This window comes from Amblyomma americanum, chromosome 10 (assembly GCF_052857255.1).
Source record: "Amblyomma americanum isolate KBUSLIRL-KWMA chromosome 10, ASM5285725v1, whole genome shotgun sequence".
Classification (NCBI taxonomy): domain Eukaryota; kingdom Metazoa; phylum Arthropoda; class Arachnida; order Ixodida; family Ixodidae; genus Amblyomma; species Amblyomma americanum.
In genome coordinates this window covers 117,515,189-117,536,844 of record NC_135506.1, presented here as the reverse complement: position 1 = coordinate 117,536,844, position 21,656 = coordinate 117,515,189, and the positions used below count along the sequence as shown (strand labels likewise).

The 21,656-nt window shown below is 48.4% G+C and overlaps 1 protein-coding gene across 5 annotated transcripts in view; it reads left to right on the top strand.

The window, feature by feature from the left end:
* LOC144107922 (protein NEDD1-like) overlaps nucleotides 1-21,656 on the top strand; it is a 150,177-nt gene that overhangs the window by 52,716 nt on the left and 75,805 nt on the right. For all 5 annotated transcript variants that reach the window (XM_077641158.1, XM_077641157.1, XM_077641156.1 and 2 more), the window contains exons 9-10: nucleotides 14,385-14,444; nucleotides 17,761-17,834. In XM_077641158.1, coding sequence (XP_077497284.1) covers nucleotides 14,385-14,444; nucleotides 17,761-17,834 — 134 coding nt within the window. The remainder of the gene's footprint in view (nucleotides 1-14,384; nucleotides 14,445-17,760; nucleotides 17,835-21,656) is intronic.

The window sequence follows — 21,656 nt, the reverse complement described above, 5'->3', positions numbered from 1 at the left end:
AGCGCTTTACGATGGACTTCCTGTACGAGTGCTTTAAGTTCTTTATGACGCCGGCATCCAACGGCTGCAAGTGGCTTGTAGTGTTTGCAGGAAAAAAAAACAAGCTTAACGTTCCGAAGAAATGACGGGTCTCTCGGGTGGGCAGCACAATTGTCCAGAAAAAGGACAACACTCCTGCACTGGGAGCCCATCTTGTTGTCGAAGTAACGAAGAAATTCTTCGAACAAAGAACCCGTCATCCATGCACGACTGTTGCTCCTATAGTGACATGGCAGCAGGCGAATGTTCTTTAAGCACCGTGGGTTTCGGTATTTTCCGATTACGCATGGCTTCAGCTTGTCCGAGCCATCCATGTTGCAGCAAAGGAGCGCCGTCAATTGTTCTTTGCTGCATTTGCCTCCGTGGCATGCTTCGCCCTTCAGGCTTAACGACTTGGATGGCTGCACCCGAAAGAAAAGACCCGTTTCGTCGGCATTGTAAATGTCACGAGGCTGACAACACCCCTCATTTATGGCAGATAGTGTGGCCTTCCAATCATCGACTGTTTCCAAGTTTACACTTGCTGCTTCCCCGGATACCGTCTTTTACGCGATGCCGTGCCTCTTCCGGAAACGGTCGATCCAGCCATATGACGCTGCGAAGTCACTCATGCCCAGTCGGTTGGCTATTTCCATCGCCTTCTCGGGCAAAATGCTGCCGTCGAAGTTAACACCGGCAGCGCGAGCTTGTTTAAACCAAGTAAGAAGCGACTCGTCGAGGTTTCCTACTTGGCGCCACGAGCCTGCTTAGCTTTCGGACCGAAGAGCGCGGCATTCCCTTGTATCTCGACACGCTTCGAGACGATGCTGTTAAGCGTCGAGGGTGGCAGACCAAGATCCTTGGCGATGTCGGCTCTTTTCCGCGCTGGCTGCCTGTCGACTGCGTTGAGAACATCCAGCTTTTCCTCGAGGGAAAGCGCCTTGCGCTTGCGCGACGCCATCAAAGGACGAAAAATCGCTCGCGGTGTTAGTGAGGCCCGACGAGGCGTAGGCAGCGTAGGTGTTAACGGGAGGACACGGACGACTCGGATGGGTTGAACCGCACAAACAAGAAAGACTGGATTAGCGAGGCCTGACGAGGCGTAGGCAGCGTAGCTGTTGACGGAAAAACATGGACGACTCGGATGGGTTGAACCGCACAAACAAGAGACTGGATTGCTGTGGGCCCGCGGGTTTTACTCGCTTCGGCTGACGAGGCAGTGGCCATCTAGTGGCAATCTCTCCAACTCGCGTGCGGCTTTTTATGGCCTCCGAGATTACCCACGCGCGTGCAAGGGGGTGATCTCGGAGGCCATGGTCTTGTAGCCAATTCCGTAGCCAAGCCTGGCCAAGACTCGTCAAAATGGCGGTTGGCGCGCGTTGCCCGGCCGGGTTCGGGGTGCCAGGTTGCGACGTATCATGCGGGAACGTTTTCACAGCTACAATGTAACAGCGGGGTACCCAATACATTGGATCCTATGGGAGCTATGCCGGGACCGGACGAAAACGACGTAACAGCCGGGAAAACGCAGCAGTGAGGAACGTAACAGCGGGGTTCTACTGTACTCTACTTCTAGTCATGGCACAAAGGTGTTGTGCTTTAAACGGTGCTGTGCACACGACGTCAACTCCCAACTTCCTCCCAACATTTCTAAGGTTGTGCGACATGCGATGGACATACGGAATTGCCACGGTTTCCTTCTTTTCTCTTTGTTCTTCCTCCTCACCGTTCTTAGTGTTCCCGGAACGACCAGCCTTTACCGTGGAGAGGAGCTTCTCACACGCTCTTGAAATGACCGAGTCTGGAAACTCTGCGGCTGTAAGCCTGTGTACTTGAAAGAACACACCTTCAGGAACGCTATGCACACAAGACTTGTCAAGTGTGGAACGTAAACACGAGAGAGCGATGCTAATCTTAACCAACTTGGAATGCCCTGACGAAAAGTTCAGTATCGGCTTCCTGGACCTAGGTTTTTTCACCCAACACACATGTCCCTCCTTGAACCTGAGCCTGAGGTCGAGAAACTGGAGCTCGTCGTTTACTGGCACTTCTAATGTGAAATTAAGGGGGGACACGGGTCTTAGAGGTAAAAAAATCGCCAAAATATCGATTTTTTGAAAATGCTATTTCTGAAATCTGTTGCCTGTTCTTCTCCAGTCTGCGAAGTTTCATGCATCTAGGATCAGTAGTTTTCGCGCAGTACCAATATTACCGCCGATATCGACTGAATCTGATCCGAAATTGAGATCAAAACGGCGCGCAGCTCCTATTCTATGCATGCTATCGGAGCCATCTTGGTCTCGTTTGAGAGAGCGACCTTTCCTCTTCAATTTCCCGCCACCGATGTCTCTGTCCGCCCATTGATTGCAGAAAAAAAAAGCGCCAAAATAAAGGTCCTACGCGCAACCTCATTCGTTACTCAGGGCACGTGACACGTGTGCGCTAGCGGATTGGCTGAATCTGTCTCAGTCGTCTGCAAGACGCGCTGGCCGTTGTTGACGCGGCAGACCAAGTGCCATTTTGTTGTGCGTTGACTCCGGTGCAGTACGCAATGAATCGCAGGTCGGTAAAATTTCGTGCCAGGCACCAGTTCGGGAAGAAGATGAATCGTTCATTGAGCGATAACTTCAAACCGCGCACAGCCTCACCGCAGTGTGCCCAAGGAGATGAGCTTCATGCGCCCAGCGACGGGGCCGCCGGCACTGCCGCGCTAGGCCTAACGGACCCGACAGCCAAAAGCGGTACCAACAGCGGCCGCGTACGCCACGACACAATATTTTTATAGCCTTCTGAAGCAGAAGAACGCAAAAATATAGCAGCGAACTTGGTCGAGAACCTTTCAGCAACGGCAGCAACAGATCGGAAGAAGGAGCTTCTTGCTGACAGCGACGGCGCCGCGGTTCAACTGCACAATGGAACTTCGTTCACGATTGTGTGTTTGGATTCATCTGGCCTGCATCTGTGTTGCTTAGTCATGTGGTCGAGTCGCGAAGAAGCGCGTTCATTCATTTACCAGCAAATTGTGGCCATGGCCACATCTACCTCGATCGCTAGTGCAGTGGCAAACTAAGTGCACTCTGAGAACTGTATGCAGATTACTGGTTAGTTTTCTGTGTGTTCATTTGTGTTCTACGTGTTTGTGTCAGTTACTTCTAGAAGGGTTAGAAAGCTCTTTCCACCGTGGAGGCGTTACAAGGTCCCATGCACCGTTTTCCTCTAATGCTGTGCAATCGCGCTGTTATGTTATATGCGTTTATGTGTCTCTGTTGTGTAATACACATTATGTATAAAAACTGAGTTGTGAATGTTTTATTTTTTCAAGGTTGCTGCAGTCGATATCCGTGGCTATGAAAAAGTGTGTTCAAAAAGTAGGAAATGCAGCTATCTTATTTTGAAGGAAGGATTGTTTCAAGTTAGATAGTTCGTCAGGCAGTCTGAAATTATTATCACTGTGGCAAGCTGCGACAGCTTGCTCCGCGACAAAGCCACTTGTCCAGCTTTACACACCTGCACACGCAGCTTGACCTACGTATCGAGTCCGTGCATGCATCTGCTGCTGTAGGCTCTTCCTCTAATCAAGCATGCTCTTCATGGCAGCAGGGAAAGATCCATGTTACCATCAGTGCTGTTATATGAAGAGGAATTCAGGATCTCTCAAGCTGTTAATAATTTTTTCCTTGCTTTCCTCACAACATCTTGCCGCAAAATAAAAATGAATTCAATTTAATATCGCAAGTAGGAAACTGAAAAAAGAAACCGCATCTTTGCTTACAATATTTTGAATTATCTGTTTTCCCCAACAAATGTACCGGAATGTGGGAAGTACAGCCGTTTACTGGGGCGAGGCTTGCTGAACAGCCGCGCTCATTCAAGACAAAGAAGACGTTCCGTCATGCGCTGGGAAACAGGTTTGGCTACCAGGTGGTGCCAGCAGAATGTCAGCAGTGTGGCATTGCCCCCCTCCCAAGAGGCATCGACTCGATGCCGCACGCGAGGGGGGAAAAAAAACATATGCAAGGCGGAAAGTTAACGGCGTGAGTGTCTTCGTGGAAAGGGGCTAACGGGAGTAATGCGGCTTCATTCGCGCCACGTGGACTACTTCGGACGTCGGTTGTCGAGACGACTGGACAGTTCCTTGAGGGAGCACCTCATAGGTCACTGCGCTGAGGTGCCGTAACACCTGGTATGGACCAAAGTAACGGCGAAGAAGCTTCTCAGAGCGCCCTCGCAAACGGATCAGACTCCATACCCAGACTTGGTCACCGGGTGTGTAAATCGCCTCCCTGTGGTGGAGGTTGTAGCGCTCGGCATCACATTGTTGTTGGCACTGGATTCACTGGCGAGCAACTTGGCGAGCGGCTTCGGCGTCACGAACAAATTGTTCAGCGTCCACGACAGAAAATGGAGTAGGATCCGGAAGAAGCATGGCGTCCAGCTTGGTCAAGGCTTCGCGACCGTGCACCAAATGGAACGGAGTGAAGCGCGTTGTTTCGTGGAGCGCAGTGTTGTACACGAACATGATGTAAGGCAGTATCCGGTCCCAGTTCGCATGGTCATCGTCGACATACATAGCAAACATATAGGCAATTGTCTTGTTAAGCCGTTCAGTGAGTCCATTTGTTTGCGGATGGTAAGCTGTAGGCTTGCGATTGCTGGTGCCACTGAGTCGAAGTACCTCGCTCGTAAGTCCCGACGTAAACGCTGTGCCCTTGTCAGTTAATACGACTGTTGGGGCTCCGTGACGAAGCACAATGTTGTGAATGAAAAAATGTGCAACTTCGGCGGCAGTACCACGGGGAAGGGCCTTGGTCTCGCAGTAGCAGCTAAGATAGTCAGTGGCAACAGCAATATACCGGCTACCCATGGAAGATGCCGGAAATGGGCCGAGTAAGTCCATACCGACCTGTTGAAATCGGAGGCGCAGGGGATCGATAGGTTGCAGGAGCCCGGCTGGTTTAGTCGGCATCTTCCGCGCTGACACTCGCGACAGGTTCGCACGTAGCGGTGGACAACCGCAGCAAGCCTGGGCCAGTAGTACTTGTGGCGTATGCGCGCCAACCTGCGAGAAAACCCTAGGTGGCCCGAAGGAAGGTCGTCGTGGCACGCACGCAGAACTTCGTCACGAAGTGTTGTTGGCACTGCAAGGAGATTGACAGTATCCGTTGGGCCGTAGTTCTTTTTGTACAGAACACCATCGCACAAGCAAAACGATGACAGTCCGCGCTTGCGAAGAGTCGAAATGGAGATGGAGCGGTTCCTTCGAGGTACTCGATGAGGGGCAGCAGCTCGGAATCATCCCTCTGTTGGCGAGCAAGGATGGATGCTGTGGCAGCACCGAGAAAAGCGGAATCGTCGTTGGACTCGTTCGTGGGGCAGGGAATAAGAGCACGGGAGAGACAGTCAGCATCACTCTGTTTCTGGCCGGACTTGTGCCCAATGGTGACATCAAATTCTTGTAAGCGAAGGCTCCACCGAGCAAGCCGCCCCGAGGGATCTATCAGGTTCGCCAGCCAACACAGTGAATGATCGCTGACGACCTGAAACGGGTGGCCATACAAGTACAGTCGAAATTTCGTAACTTCCCACAGCACAGCCAGACATTCCTTTTTCGTGGTGGAATAATTGACTTCGGAACGGGATAAAGTGCGACTGGCATAAGCAATCACACATTCTAGACCATCCTGCCGCTGAGCAAGGACTGCACAGAGACCAACGTTACTGGCATCAGTGTGCAGTTCCGTATCGGCCTCTTCATCGAAGTGGCCAAGCACAGGCGCACATTGGAGATGGGACTTGAGTTCCGTGAAGGCTCTTTCCTGGTCCTGGCCCCAGAAGAAGGGTTCAGCGTCTTTCGTCAGGCGGGTCAGAGGCTCTGCCAGATTGGAGAAATTGCGAACAAACCGGCCATAGTACGCGCCGGCCCAAGAAACGACGCAGGCTCCGTTTGTCTGGTGGCTTGGGGAAGGCAGCTACGGTGTCCGTCTTTTCGGGCTCTGGACTAACACCTCGTGCGCTGATGATGTGGCCCAGATACTTTAACTCATGAAACGCAAACTGACATTTTTCTGGCTTGAGAGAGAGACCAGCGGAACGTATGGCCTCGAAAACCGCACGCAAACGTCTCAGGTGCTCATCAAACGTATCAGAGAAGATCACGACATCGTCGAGATATACGAGGCACGACTGCCACTTCAGGCCAGACAGCACGGTGTCCATCATTCGTTGGAATGTGGTAGGGGCCGAGCACGAGCCAAAAGGGAGCACCTTAAACTCGTACAAACTGTCAGGAGTAGTAAAGGCGATCTTCTCTCGGTCGCATTCTTTGACCTCTATTTGCCAATACCCACTACGGAGGTCAAGGGACGAAAAGTAGGTGGCATGGCGCAGACGGTCTAGGGAGTCATCAATGCGTGGCAGAGGATACACACCCTTTTTCGTGACGTTATTCAGGAGTTTGTAATCCACACAGAACCTGAGGGTGCCATCTTCATGATGAGGACAACAGATGATGCCCAGGGGCTTGGGGACGGCTGTAAGACGTCGTCCTGGAGCATTTGTGTAACTTGGCAGCGGATAGCGTCACGTTATTTTGAAGACACCTGATAAGGGCACTGACATAGTTAGTGGTCTTTGGTCGTCAGCGACGATAATTCCGTGCTTTGTAAGTGGCGTCTGTCGCACTTTGGAAGTCGATACAAAACAGTCACGGAAGGAATAGATGAGGTTTTCCACGCAGCGTTTGACTGGCCAAGAGGTGCGGGTTTACGTCGTTCGGAATGGCTCTAGCCATTGCATCGTCGAGGTCTGACGTGGCGGACAATGAACACTGCCTGGTACACTCTCCAAGCTCGTCATAATAAGTGACGGCCTCTGTCTTCGTTAAATGCTGCGGTTCACGGGTAAAGTTGGTGACTAAGATGTCGGTTCAACCGTTGGCAAGTTCTACTAGGCCTCAAGGTACACAAACTTGCCGAGCGAGGAGGGGCGACATGTCCGCTTCGGCGATGCCAAGAGTGCCGGTGCTGTCATTACACTCAACTGTGATGAACTTGCTGGCTCGGGGAGGGATTGTTATGTGGTCGTCACATACGCGTAACGTTTCTCTGCTGGGCTCGGTGTTTGTGTCAACGGCTTGCTGGGCGGAAAAAGATGCCATGAGCTCCCTAAGGTCGATGACCGCACCATACTCTTGAAGGAAATCCATGCCCAGAATGAGATCTTTTGAACAGTTGCATAATACGGCAAAGGAACCAGTGAAAGTAAGACCGGTGATCTGGATGTGACAGGTGAAGATGCCGCACTACATGGCCACCGGCGATGCGGAACGTCGGTGACAAAAGCAAGTTGACGGCGCTGACAATCTGGCTGCCACCTCAGAGATCGCAGGGACCTCTACTGGGAACTATGAGGTACAGAAAGTATGTCAAGCCAATCCAACTGCAGTGTAAATCTACCTCAATCCAAGATGGCGCCTTTTGCGCCGTCGAAAAGCCTATAAGATGGCCGATTTTGGCTTGCAGGCGACTGAAATTAGTCTGAAGAATCGAACTTTCGGACTTTTGATGTGCGAAATATCCGTCGCGAATATGTATGTGCTCCAATGGGATGACTGACGGTGCCTCATCGAGGTCCGAAGTATCCTACAAGCCTGAATTATTGGAGTCTGAATTACCCGTCGGCTACTGTGCTAAAATTTCAGCACAAACTAATCGTTCACAGCACGTCTGTGAGGTCGTCAGACCGGATCATCGCCGCTCGGGCCATTGTGTCGAATCGTCGGGCGCAGGCTGTTGACTCTGTGCAGTGGCGGCAGCCCTACCCCCAGAGGACGCCGTTTTCAGTTTTCTTAGTGAGGGGACGTGCCTCTGACCTGACCAGAGGATGAGGGCCGACTGGGCGAAGCAAAGCACCTTGGGGACGGCAATCGCGATTGGCGCCGCTGCGAGGTCGGGGGCAGCACCTGAGTGGCCAGGTACTCAGGTGAGTGGCATGGAGCACATTGCCTGTAGAAGGTATGCTTGCCGACGGAGCATCCAAGTGGAAGTGTCGCAGTTCTTCGCGGACAATGCTCCACACAAGTTCCCGCAACGCCTCGTCCCCAGAGGCTGGCAAGGATGTGTAGTAGTGAGCGGCCGTTACATTTGCCTGACGGCTGTATTGGGTACTCCGTTCCTGCATTTAACGTTCCATGCTCGTAACTTCCTTGGCGAAAGCGGCGACTGTTCTCGGAGGGTCGTGCATGAGGCCAGCAAACGGCTGCTCCTTTACCCCCACGCATAAGGTGCCGCACCTTTGTAGCTTCGGGCATGGTTGGGTAGGCCCGATTGAAGAGGCGGGTCATGTTCCCAATAAACATGGTCACGCTCTTGTTGGACTGCTGTGACTTAGGGCGAAGGGTAATTCCAGCATTTTCCTTTCGCTCGCTCGAGCTGAATGTGGCAAGCAACTCAGGGCGAAAAGCGGCCCAGTTGGAAAGCACCTCCACCAAATGTTACCAACAAAAGTACCGGGACGCGGGAAGCACAGCAGTTTACTGGAGCAAGGCTTGCCGAACAGCCGCGCTCATTCAAGACAAAGACGTTTGGCCACGCACTAAGAGACAGGTTCAGCTACCAGGTGGCGCCGGCAGAATGTCAGCAGTGTGGCAATATGCATATTTTCTTGTTTTTAACGTTGACTGCTAGCCGGAGTTGGTCGCGGCGCCCACAGCGCATGCATTCGGAATGCTATTCTCGCGTGGGTCTTGGAAAGTTTGGGTGCGGCCTTTACACGGATATTATTTTTTTAATATTTCCTGCCAGAAAACGGGGTGCAGCCAATACACTGGTCCGGCCTTTACATGCGTTTATGTGGTATATTGCAATGGACGTAGCTGCTAGCGTCGGCATGCACACTGCCACTTTTGGTTCACACTGCTACCGAAGCTGGTCAACACATCTGTGATGATGATGATGGTTTTTTATGGCACAACGGCATCCGTGGCCAAAGAGCGCCATGGACAAGGTTTCTTCTACTCAAGGGGTGGTCAGAGATCCATTTCCAAGCATTTTACCCCAGATAAGCCGAGCACCAGGCCAGGGGAAAGCTTGTACCCACTGCACTATCACCGGTGGCTACCCAGCGGCACTGGGGATCGAATCCCATACCTCCCGCATGCGAAGCGGAGGGTGTGGGGTTCGATCCCTGGTGCGCCGTGTCAACACATCTGTGCACTTAGCGGGAAATAACTGCTTGCTACCCTAAAGAATGAGTTTGCAACCACTTGAAAAGAAAATAGCGATGTTAATGCACAACTCTTAAACCGGTTGCTTAAATGCGTGCATTAAAACAATGGCACAGAGTTGACTTTCCAACTTCATTTCCATTGTCGATTCTGGCCATCATCAGCACCAAACTTAAGCGAAGCTGAGGGCATGGTAGGAGTATGCTGGCGCGGCCTGAAAGTCCCTACATTTGGTAAAAGATGAACAGTGCAAGCAGCGCAGCTGGTAAAGTTTGGCTCTTTAAATTCCACTCTGAGAATCATGACAGCTGCACCGGTATCAAGAAAGTACGCATAGCAAACGCTGCACCAGCTCGACGAACCCGACTGAATCAAAATGGAAAACGGAAACTGTGGACGTGTTGTTGACAGACCACCATGTAGTTTCACATGTTGTCTGTTCGAACGGCATTCTGTACTATATTTCGGACCTTGTAGAACCCAAATTTCGATTAATCGGAATAAGTAAGCCGCGAGCGAGCACTGCTGCCACTGCCGAGCCAGCTCTTTGGCGCCGAGGAATGTGCCATTCTGGATTCTATGTGCCAGTGCAAGGGCTTAGGTAGGATGGCAATTTCTGTGCCTCATTGCTGCGACTTGAGGCAGTGGTACACGCAGCGATTATTTTTTTAATTCCTGTGTATTGATAGCAGCAGCGCAAGCAATACAGCCTACAAAGATAGTGCTCTGTCGAGCCAATAACGCAACTGTGGGAACATTCATTACAGCTCGGTAGCCACTACGTCTATAGAACGAGGAGTGGGGAAATGGGGTGAAGGGTTGTTGTAGCTGTCAGCTTTCTGTGTGTTCCCTCTCGGTCCTGTGGACATGGCCAGGCCACCGTCGCCCTGGGTATGAACTCTGTAGTTTCGACATATTCGTAGACAACAGCGCAACGCCTTTAGGCCAAAGATACACAGAAGGAAGGGCTGAAAATACTAACACAGCGCTGCGTTCGTCCTTTCCACCCTTCCTTCTGTGTATTTTCTTCGGCCTAAAGCCGTTGTGCTGTTGTCTATGAATATGTCAAAACTACAGTACCGACCAGCCCAAAAATTAACACTTCTGAACTCTGTCCACGACTCGCGGAAGAGAGAGGGGAGGCCGAAATCTAGCATTGCAGAGAATGTACAGCCAGGTGGCAAGAGGCGTGCGCTACAGCACAGTAGCACAGAATTCGTTCACGACATGGTTTGTGGTATGACCTGTGGGCCGCCCGCGCAAATGGTCTCTGTAGCATGCGGTGTGCGGTCACACCTGCACATTGGGCATAACATAAGCATAACCCCATCTCGAATACAAGGTTCATTTGATTCACTTGCACTACGTGAACTGGCTCTCGAGGTGCTGCACTTTGCCATTCGTTTCAGCGGTGCAGCATGGTGCTCTCTGCACGACTCCGTTCATTAAAAAAAAAAAATGCTGATGTCGTGTGGGTCTACTTCAGGAGAAGTTGAAGAAAACTGTGCACCTCCTCAGTGTTCAGTGCCGAAATCATGCAGATTGTGCAGTTGCATTATGCTATGGAAAAGCCAGAATTGGGTGCACCCACGCTAGCACCGCATTTCCTTGTGGCGATGCGCCACCCGCGAGGCTCGGGCACTGGCGGAATATGTGCCATAATAGCATGCAGTTCGTTTACCCACCACTGTGGCTCAGTCGTTAAGGTGCTCGTCTACCAAGCCGGAGTAGCTGGGTTTGAACCCGACTGTGGTGGCCGCATTTGTTGGAGGCAAAACACAAAAGGCGTGCCCGTGTGCTGTGCAATGTGTGTGCACATTAACGATCCCCAGGTGATCGAAATTGTTCTGGAGACCTCCACTACGGCTGCACATTAACGATCCCCAGGTGATCGAAATTGTTCTGGAGACCTCCACTACGGCACCTCTTTCTTCCTTTCTTCTTTCATTCCCTCCTTGATACCTTCCTTTACAGCTGTTTGGTTCCCGTGCCGAGATATGTGAGACAGTCACTGCATCATTCCCTTTCCTCAAAACCAATTTTCATTTTTTTTTTACGCAGTTTGGTTGGTTTCGCTGGGCCTAGCATGCTTCACATCGAAACCACAATGAAAGTACTCAGAATCTAGTCAAAGTTTATGATAAAAGACGTAACCTTGTTACCAGTTTGCTGCAATAATCTCGCATCAAAATGAACATATAATTGATTTCCACAAGGCCTTCGACTGTGAAGCGTGCAGAAAAGCAGGCCAGGCGCAGGTCATCCTTACACCGATTGCCGCGGGTCACACGCATGGAGTGCCGCTCCGAACCGTTGGCCAGGGCATCATTACTGACATTCAAGCACCGGATCTTTGCGAGGATCTTAAAAACTTATAATCACACGATGCTTCCTAGTAAACTGATCTAGCAACCGGTTTTACTCCGGACGGTTAATTCGTGCTGGCCGTCAGGCATGCGTCCTGTCATCCATAGTTTAGTACATTATGTATTTGATGGATTCGCTGCGACTGTGCTAATGCATCATAAGTGTTTCTCGGCATAAAAGGGGTCGCGTAATTTGGGCCGAACTGTAGTCGGAAAAATTTTATGAAAAAATGCTGGTCCCATATAAAGGCTACACCCTGTCAAAACTACGAAGAAAAGCTTGGCCCCTACGTAAGTATATACGGTACATTTCGTGATAATGTTGGGCTTACTGTTATGATAATGGACTGCATAACAAAGATGAGAGCTGAATGGCAAGTTAGGTACAATGACTTTTTCAAGACTTGTGTTTTGAGTGATTCAAGCCTCACTTAAGTAAACTGCTCCAAACTGAAGGTTTTGTTTTATTGTGCTCTGAGCATTATTTTTTGATGACCTACAAGGCTCAGAAAGTCAACTTGTCTGAGCTTGAGATCTGCAAAAATGTTTAATTGTATTTAAGAGTATGGCACTCCATACCGTACAGTGTACAGTATCATGTACAGTGCCTTGTTGCAGTTCGCACGCATAAAACGCATGTCTGCTGTCACTTTGGGTACAGGATTGTTGGCGCACACGACACCTTTGCCACATGCGGCTGCTTTCAACAGAGGTTCGAACACTCTCTAAATCAGGAGAGCAATGATACCCCACGAGCGTCAGTAATGAATAAAGGGCACCGCCAATAAAGATTGAGGTCAGCTTTCGCCAGCCTCTAAGAAAATGCCATGAAGATAAAAATCAACTTTCGCCTGCCTTCGTTACTATCACTTGAAGAAATAGAAACCACGACAGTGCATCAGTGCAAACCACTCGACTCATGAAAGATCGAAATCTGTTCTTTCCCCACTAAGGTAGCATGAGAACTGCTCGTTCACTCCATTAAGCTTGTATTTTCATTAGGGCATGAAAGTTCAGTCACAAGGCCGGAATCGTTCCCATAGGGCAAATATGCTGTGGCACGGAAATTGGTCGCTGTATATGAATGGAAAAACCAACGAAGGGTTAAGGCAGTTCTGTTTTTGTTCTTCTACCCTAGAAAGGCAATTTATCAGTGCCGAATCAGTTTTTTTAAGTTTATAGCCCCTGTAACGATCACTGTTACGTTGTGCAGTGGTGCTCCAGCTGCGCCATTTGTGCCATTCTGATACATTTACATTTTGCTGTGCCACTCTGCTCCAAAAGCGCCAGATTGGTCATTTTTGCAAAAGAAGACGCAGTGACGGAAAAATAATAATAATAATTGGTTTTTGGGGAAAGGAAATGGTGCAGTATCTGTCTCATATATCTTTGGACACCTGAACCGCACTGACATCGCACAGCACACGGGCGCCTTAGCGTTTTTCCTCCATAAAAACGCAGCCGCCACGGTCGGGTTCGAACCTGGGAACTCCGGATCAGTAGTCGAGCGCCCTAACCACTGAGCCACCGCGGCGGGGCACGGAAAAATTGGAAAATTGAAAATCACGGCGTGGAGCTGCGAAGCTAGCGAGAATAGCCACGTACGCACAAGTTTGCTGTCACAACGATTGTCTTCTATGGGCAAACTTGTGCGCACGTGGTTATTCTCGCTGTCTTCGCCCCTCCGTGCCGTGATAAGGCGCTGACAAGCAGTTTGAAACTTGCCGTATTGTTGTGATATCCCATCGCAAGACACAACCGAACAATGAAACACAAGCCATCAGAGCCACCAAGAAAAGCGTAGCCGGCAGTCGAGTCGCATGCATCAGCCAAACAAACAGCGGTGTTGGCTGTTCTATCAGCTGCCGACCCTCCCCTGAAGCGCTGCTGGTCGTTCCGAGTGGCGATGCCGCTGGTGCCGCCGCGATTGTAACAGCATCCTCTGACACCACCATGAACGCCCATTGCACAAAAGATTCAAAAAGTGTGCCGAATAAGCGCGCAGAATAGCCGGATGCTACTGGGTAGAGTAATAGGGTAGAGCCCGCGTGCATGATGGTGGTCTAGCGCAGCGTCGTGCATAAAATATGCGAGTAAGAAATGTTTTTTTGTAAACCTGGGTCATAAGTTAAGGGTGCGCAAATTATGTGCGTAAATATGCTCTACTGTGCGATGGCAGTGTGCACCCCAGGTGTTCTAAATTTCCGGAGCCCTTCACTGCAGAGTCCCTCATAGCCCAAGTCGCTTTGAGATGTTAAACTCCCCATAAACCAAGCCAAGGCACATAAGAGCCTGTACAGAGACTGCGTTGCACTGTGAAATAGGCCACGGAGAGCATTGTCATTATGAAGCAGTTCAACTTCCGACACTCCTGTTAGTATGTGTGCATTAAAGCGTTTGATGGAACAGTGAAAAATCGTCATTGCTGTGCACTTTTAGTCTCAAAAGCAGGTGATCTTTGCACAGTTAGTTACTAAATAAATTTGCTCTCATGCAGATGAATTTTATTAGTTTTTTGGGGGCCATTTGATCATTCGACCTTTGTATATTTCAGATGTTTGTTTTGCTGCATTCAAGTCCGTATCAGTGTGGTTCTACTGCAGTTCATGCTGCACCATTTGTGTTTAAATATTTGGCTTCATTGAATGTTTTGGTACAATTTGTGCATTCTTTGCGCCCAAAATTGACTTTTCCCGGTGTTCTTGGTCATGTTTGCCTCCTTGTTGTGGCGCGTGATGTTGGGGGACTTCATTTGGCTTCCCAACAATGGCTTGCAGGTCCTGGTCTGGAGCAAGGAGATGCAGGCGCTGCCCGCTTTCAGTTCGACCTGGTAAAACGTGAGTGCAGTTGGGGCACCTTACAACTCTCGTCATATCACGGTGATGCCACAAGCCTTTTTGTATGCACATTTGTTAGGCGAGGCTAAACAGCCATCATCTTGTGACGTCACTGTGATGTCGTAAGTTCGAATTCAGTGGCGGAAAGAAAAAAGCTGCATTTTTAACACGTTTATGTGGCAGTGATATTCGGAGCCTGAATCCCTGTGATTATTGCCACCACTGGACCCCCCGTAAATTTCCTTGGGCACAACGTGACCAACCAGTGAGGCACTGGTGAAACCAGTTTGAGCTGCCACTGGATAGGAATCGGGACCTGGCACGTCTGCTTTTCGCAGGCTCTTCGAAACTTGCTGAACTATCCCACCGTGGTGTTGCGTGACTTGGTACTCGTGGCCACACAGATTTCATGCACGACGTGACCCACTGGTAACACATTCCTCAGTGAACATGTTAACTTCTCTCGCCAATAAATGTTTCACTGCTGAACAAATACTGGTGTAGCCACAGAAAGGTGCACAGTCAATTTTCAGAAAGAACGAATATTAGGCAGAGCTGTTTTCTGTGCTCTTTGGGGACTGCCTGTGACATTATTCTGTCAGGCACTGCAAATCAGATAGTCAAATTTATTTCACATCCATAGCAAATCAGATGTTTTTAAAAATGTTTTTCATACATTTTTGCAGTTCGAACCCTGTTTTTTCCCTTAACTGAAGCTCCAAGCCACAAGTATCAGCTAAAGTGACTGGCACTGCACATTGCATATCGGAGTAGCGGTGGAGCAGTGACTGGTGTACCTGCACACAGTGCGAATTCGACATATCATCTCGAGGAAAGATGATAGAATACGTGAGACGCAGAGGCCTTCATTTCATGCTATGAAAGTTCGGCAGACTCCCACAACGCCCACAGTGTTGCCGCTGTTGCATGCCAATGACACTAATTTGCTTTGGGGACACGGAAAGCTTGGCGTTTCTACTGCACGCGAAAAAGGCACACTCGCTGTTTTCCTTGGTATCGGCATCTAACGCATTTAGGCAACATCAAACTCGCATGCTGCCACACAATTTTCCAATGCTTCCTCGCATGAGAACTTATTTAAATGTTGCTGAGAACAAAAACCAGCATTCGGGAGACATGACTTGCTGCGCAGTTGAGTGACTAGGAGGAGTTTCGTTTTCACGACAAGGATGGTTGACGGGGTTGACGTGGGGATGGCACAGTGGAACTCCATGCTTATCTTTGTATCTCTCTTATCTATGTAGTAATTATTTGTGTGGCTCTCTTTAAATGGAAGGGACATTTGAAAGCCACCTCTTATACACTTTTGTTTGTAAACATCTATCCACTTTTCATGTACTATGGCCTTGTTCCTCGCATTACATTCTTGTTCTTTCACTTATTTTCCTTTGCGCACCCGCAAAGTCAGACCTTATGTTACGATCATGGCCACATTACATTTGGGTAAATATGGTGCAGTAGAACTTCAGTTATAAGACTTTCAGGAGACCGCGTGAAACCGTCGTGTAATCTAAAATCTCTCACAAGTGACGCAGTTGCATAATTAAACACATCCGCTACTCCGGCTTTCGAAAATTAGTTCTTTTCCCTGTACTTTATAAAAGCGACCATTTTCATTCTGCAAGTATTGATTCTAAGGCCGTGCGCAGCGAGGCTTTTCGGAGTTGAAGGGATGGCTTTAGAAGAGGCGCGCCCACAAGCTCCCGTCCTTGCACATGAACTCATTCATTTTCATGCACTGAAAATGTCAAATAAAAGTTAGACTTAATCATTAATGGCTCCTTGATTGCAAAAAAAATAACATTCATTAAACAAAAACTAGTTACCTAGCACTTGATTTTAGATTATTTTTATAATACGAGTGCCTAAGGTCCACAAAATCATGTGCTAACACACAGGCACATGCAGGAATTTAAGTGCAAAATTCAAAACTGCTGTCATCTGTGATTGCAGCAGTACAACCACACAAATTTCCCACACAGTACAACCATACAAATTTCACTGTTTTGCATTAGTGCTAGCTTTTGCAGGACTATCTTTTTGCGGGCCTCCTGCATCTCTGGCATCTTGTACTTTGGCCTTGCATGAGATGAGTGTTACTTGAAGTATGCTAGCAATTCAAGTAGATACATATGCAGGCAGAAATTACGATCATTTACATTTTTGCTCACTATCACATAAGCAAAGCCGCACATTACAGGGTTAAGTAGGCATCACATGTACCTTGAAAACTATTTGGATGATGCTGGGTATTTGGATTATCATTGTGGAGAAATTTACTGAACGTGTCCTAAAGAAAGACTCTACAAAGGTCATAATGCACAATATGTATCGTATAACCGAAGCGGTGGCCTAGTCGTTTGAACATCTGTCTCGCATGCGGGAGGTGTGGGGTTTGATCCCCAGTGCCACCGGGTACACACCGGTGATACAATGGGTACAAGCTTTCCCCTGCCTGTTGCTCGGCTTCTGTAGGGTGAAATGCTTGGGAAATGGGTTTTTGACCCCACCTTGAGTAGAAAAAACTTTTTGCCATGGCACTGTTTGGCCACAGATGCCCTTGTGCCATAAAAATTTATCATCAATATATGTAGTATATTGCCGCCTATACGTAGTCCCTCCATCTTGCACCCCTCTCTGTCCAACAAAAAGTTTACTCCAAATATAACCGTACCCTCTTCCTCTTCCACTTCCATCCCGCGTCACACTGTAGTTCCCCATGGTATGGCATGACGGCACTTGTGCAGCTCAAAGCAGTAATCGCGCAATGATACAATCGCAAAGCCAGCAGCGGAGGCAAAGGAGATAACGGGCGATACATTGGTTTCCTTACGTGCAGCCCAGCTGACTTATCAAACTGAACAGCAAACAGTTCGGTAGCTTCGGATTCGAGCATGCACGCAACTGTTCGTTCGGGAAAGTGATTTCCAGCGCTAGTGAGCCGGGTAAATGGTGCACAATTTGTGCCTTCGCCACTCTTCTTTTGCTACCACACAGGGCGACACGGCTGTGCCAATCTTCCCAGCTTGCCTTGCGTGCCCCTGTGTACATGCTCAAAATGTAAGAGTAAAAGTTTTTTTTAATAAATCTGGGTAAAAAGTTAAGGGTGCGCAAATTATGCGCAGGCACAAACTAGATGAGCAAATGCGATAATTGTTCTTAAGGCAGCTGTGGTAGTGCTGTTTTATCTCGGGAGTTTTACAGTGGTGTTTCTGTTCTCAAACAACGGTGGCTTCCGAGTCTGCCAAATGGCATCGCTGTTGTAGTAGCCACTATAAGTGCTGGCACATTGCAGCCATCCTGCGGCCTTCGCTGAGCCCTGCGGACTACGTCGATTCCAGCGGTTCGCCTGGAAACGTCTTCACTGAGGTAAGTGCACAGTATGCTTTAGAGATTTACCTGTCTGAATCTTGGCTGGGGTACAGCCGGCGGGTTGCATTTTCCTGGTTAGTGCAAAGAATAAAAAAAAAATTGCTGAAATTTCCAACACTTGTGTTTCTTATAGGTTCGACATGGCAAGAAGACACCCCTTGTTCAGTCTTGTGTGTTCATAAGAAAATATAATTCACCTTTTTTTTTGTTATCCAACTATATTTGTGAGGGAATATTCTCAATCTATATACTTGGTAGGCAGCTGTTCTGCAGGAGTGTGCCAGAGCTGCCATAATTATAGATTACATTCTACACTAGCGTGTCGGTCGAATTGAAGTTTGTTTATATGGTTTGGTGGGTAACGAGATATAAGTTGTGTGAACTCAAAAAAAAAATTTAAAAAACAGACTTCTGACAACAAATAAATAAACCCATTTTCAATATTTCTAAACTTCGACTGCATATTCTTCAGTATATCAGCAATTCGGTAGTCAAAATTATGTTGACTAATGTTGACTGTGTAGTTTTTACAGCTCCAGTGGTGTGCCAAGACCTTTGCGCGTCTCGGCACACCATGTAGCTCTGAGCAGGATACGATATTTGTGAAATGCATACAAATTTTTTAACATGATAGCTTCAAATGTCTCGTTTAGCAGAGAACCTGTCGCCGCTGTTAGCATTGATGTGTGAAGACAATCTGGATTAGTCGAAAGGGTCGTGACAGCACACATGATGCTGGCAAATCAAAAGGTGATTAAAATATTAGATTAACTGCGATTGTAAGGTTTGGAACATGCCTCAAAAGTGATTGACATGTAAGAATGTGTAGGGGACACTAAAGCTCCGCCTTAAGGGTACGATACGATAGTGTTAATGGGTTAACTCCCATGTATGCAAGAGTGGTCATTCTTGACTTCACATTCATAGATCCCTGGGAGTCCTTATACCGCTCCTGGCGTTGTGGTGCAGTGGTTAAGGGTTGGGGGACACTGGTCTTTGAAAAAAAAAATTATTGAGTCACAATTATGCAATCTTCAGGGAACATGCAATTTTGTGTGCCGATTTTAGATGTTGTCTAATTTGTGTACTTATGCAATATGCTACGCAAGTCTTTTGCTGCAGGGTACTTGCTGGAATGCATGCCATTGGTTTCTATTGACATCAAGGAATGCAGTAAGGGTAAAATTATCCTACCTATCATAGAAGTTGAGTTACGATGTTCTGAAGTTGCCATTTCAGAAACGTGAAGGAAAGTTTGTATCCCTGTTTCTAGAGTGGCAATTTAAACACACTGTAACTCAGGTTCGATGATAGACAGGATGATAATTTTGCCCTCATTGCATTCCTTCATGCCATTAAAAAGTAATGCCATGTATTTAAGCAAGTTTCTTGCAGCAAATTTTGTTAAAAGCTCTCCCCATAAAATTGCAGAATGGGAGCCTTAATGTTATGGAGTTGAAAATTGGGGTAACTAGATGGGAATCGAAAATGGTTAAAGGATGGTCTTTTTTGTGATGTCCGACAGACTGTGTCCTTTTCTGTGAAGTGAAATGCAAGGACCCCAGGCTGCTGAAGGAACCCATTAACACTATTGCGTCACACAAGCTTGCTAAAGTATACTGTCATTATTCTGGTTAATTTTGATGGATGGCTGCATTTTGGGTGTTTTGTGAAGAGCTGCGGAGCCACAGTCTGCGAACACCTGCCTATGAGCTGGTGGGCATGACGTCACGCCTACCCTCAGCAGTGCTGTAGGCAAGCTGGCTTGACAGTGTGCAGTTCGAGAATCCCTGTCCATTCGTTCCTCTGTCGAGATGGCACTACCAGTACAGTCTTAGTGAAATTCGCTGTCGCTGCAGATGATGGAGATTTCCGATTAGTTCTGACAGAATCAGGCAAGTAGTCACCCAACGTGTACAACCAAGATCTGCAGGCAGAGAATCTTGAAGTGTGGACACGAGGAAGCTCAACAAAATGAACTGTAAACTGAAGGAAAAGCATGCCAAACGCGTTCACTTCTGTGCGGTCTGTGCTGGCGATAGCCTGCGACTGTTAAGACTGATGTCACATCCTGTATTGTGAGAGTTTCCACAGGCCGCCACTAGGTGCGGCGGTTCAATAAATATTAATTAAAGTAACTTCTTTCTGCTCATTTCTGTTTCAAAAATGTTGTTTTGGTTATTACCTGCCACGCTGGCTCAGTGGTTAGGGCGCTCGGCTACTGATTCCGAGTTCCCGGGTTTGAACCCGACCGCGGCGGTTGCGTTTTTATGGAGGCAGAATGCTAAGGCGCCCGTGTGCTGTGCGATGATGTCAGTGCACGTTAAAGATCCCCAGGTGGTCAAATTATTCCGGAACCCTCCACTACGGCACCTCTTTCTTCCTTCTCTCAGTCCCTCCTTTATCCCTTCCCTTACGGCGCAGTGCGGTTCAGGTGTCTGATAGATGAGACAGATACTGCGCCATTTCCTTGTTTTGGTTATTCTCGGTGCCTAGCTATCATTTGGACCAGAAATCTCCCCGGAAGATTTTTTGTTCACTATGTCTTTAAGGTGGAGCTTAAATGTCTGTCCCCTGAATCTTCTAATGTGGTATGATATGGTATGTGGTGTTTAATGTTCCGATGCTGCGCATGGATTATGAGAGACGCCGTAGTAAAAGACCCCGGATCAATTTCGACCACGTGGGGATTGTTACAGTGGCCTGAGATCTCGCAGCACATGGGCACTTTTCGTATTTCGCCTCCACACGAATTTGGCTGGTACTCAATCCCTCAACTTTGATTACAGGTTGAAATCAAGGAAACTAAGTTCTGGCAAATTTGGAGCGAAATGGACAAATTCAAAAATCTTATGGAAAATTGCTTCATTAACTAATGTCCTTACTGTGGAAGTCTTCTTCTTTTGAATAACTGAAGTTTAAAATTTAATGCCATTGTTAAGAAGACTGATATACGCGCGAGCAGCATGGCCACCGCTTAGTGCATGCTTCTGGCTGGACTGGTTGATCTCGGACTGCTGTTGGCCCTGCTACCATTGCGAAGCTTCTCCAAATAAACCCCACCTTACATTTGGTACAGATGCGGGGTAACATCCTCTTGCCCTGGAACTCCGCAGCCGCACGCTACCCCCCGCCGCAATGGCCATGCAGCTAATGCGTATATCCGACTTCTTTACAATGGCCCCCAGGCATTGTAGGAAAACTAGGCGCAGCAGTTCATGAGGCGAGAACTGCGCAGTCATCGAAATTTGCAAGGCCTCGTTTGTCTGTCGCTAACTTAAATGAAGTTTTTGTAGAGGGCGTATTTGACTGCGTATATCGACGCCGGTGCTGGTTTCTGTCATGGATGCAGTGCTTTGCCTTTCTTTGTGGAAAGTGAAGACGCCCCCATTTGGCCTGTCGTTACAAACTGCAAGCGCGTACCTCATCCAGCCATTAGCAGCATCCACTGCTCTGGTAGTCATACAAGATATTTGATATTTGGTTGAGTTCATCATTCTGCCGTCATGTTTGCATGCGATCATCCTGGGCTGGGACTTCCTATTGCTCCACGACGCGGTCATCGACTGTGCTCGGGCTCAAGTAGTGCTCTCTATGCTGCCGAATCCTGTGCCAGAGGCTGAACTTTGCGATGCTTCTGTTTCTGCCAAAGCTCTTGTAGCTGACAGTACCAATATTCCTGCGTTCTCTTCCGTGATTGTGTCTCTCTCCTATGGTTCTGTTCGCGATGCCAATGTTGTCTTCACGCCATCTCATACTTTCCTGCACAGTCACTGTCTGTCACTGCCTTATGCCCTGCTCACCATATCCGCCGGCCTC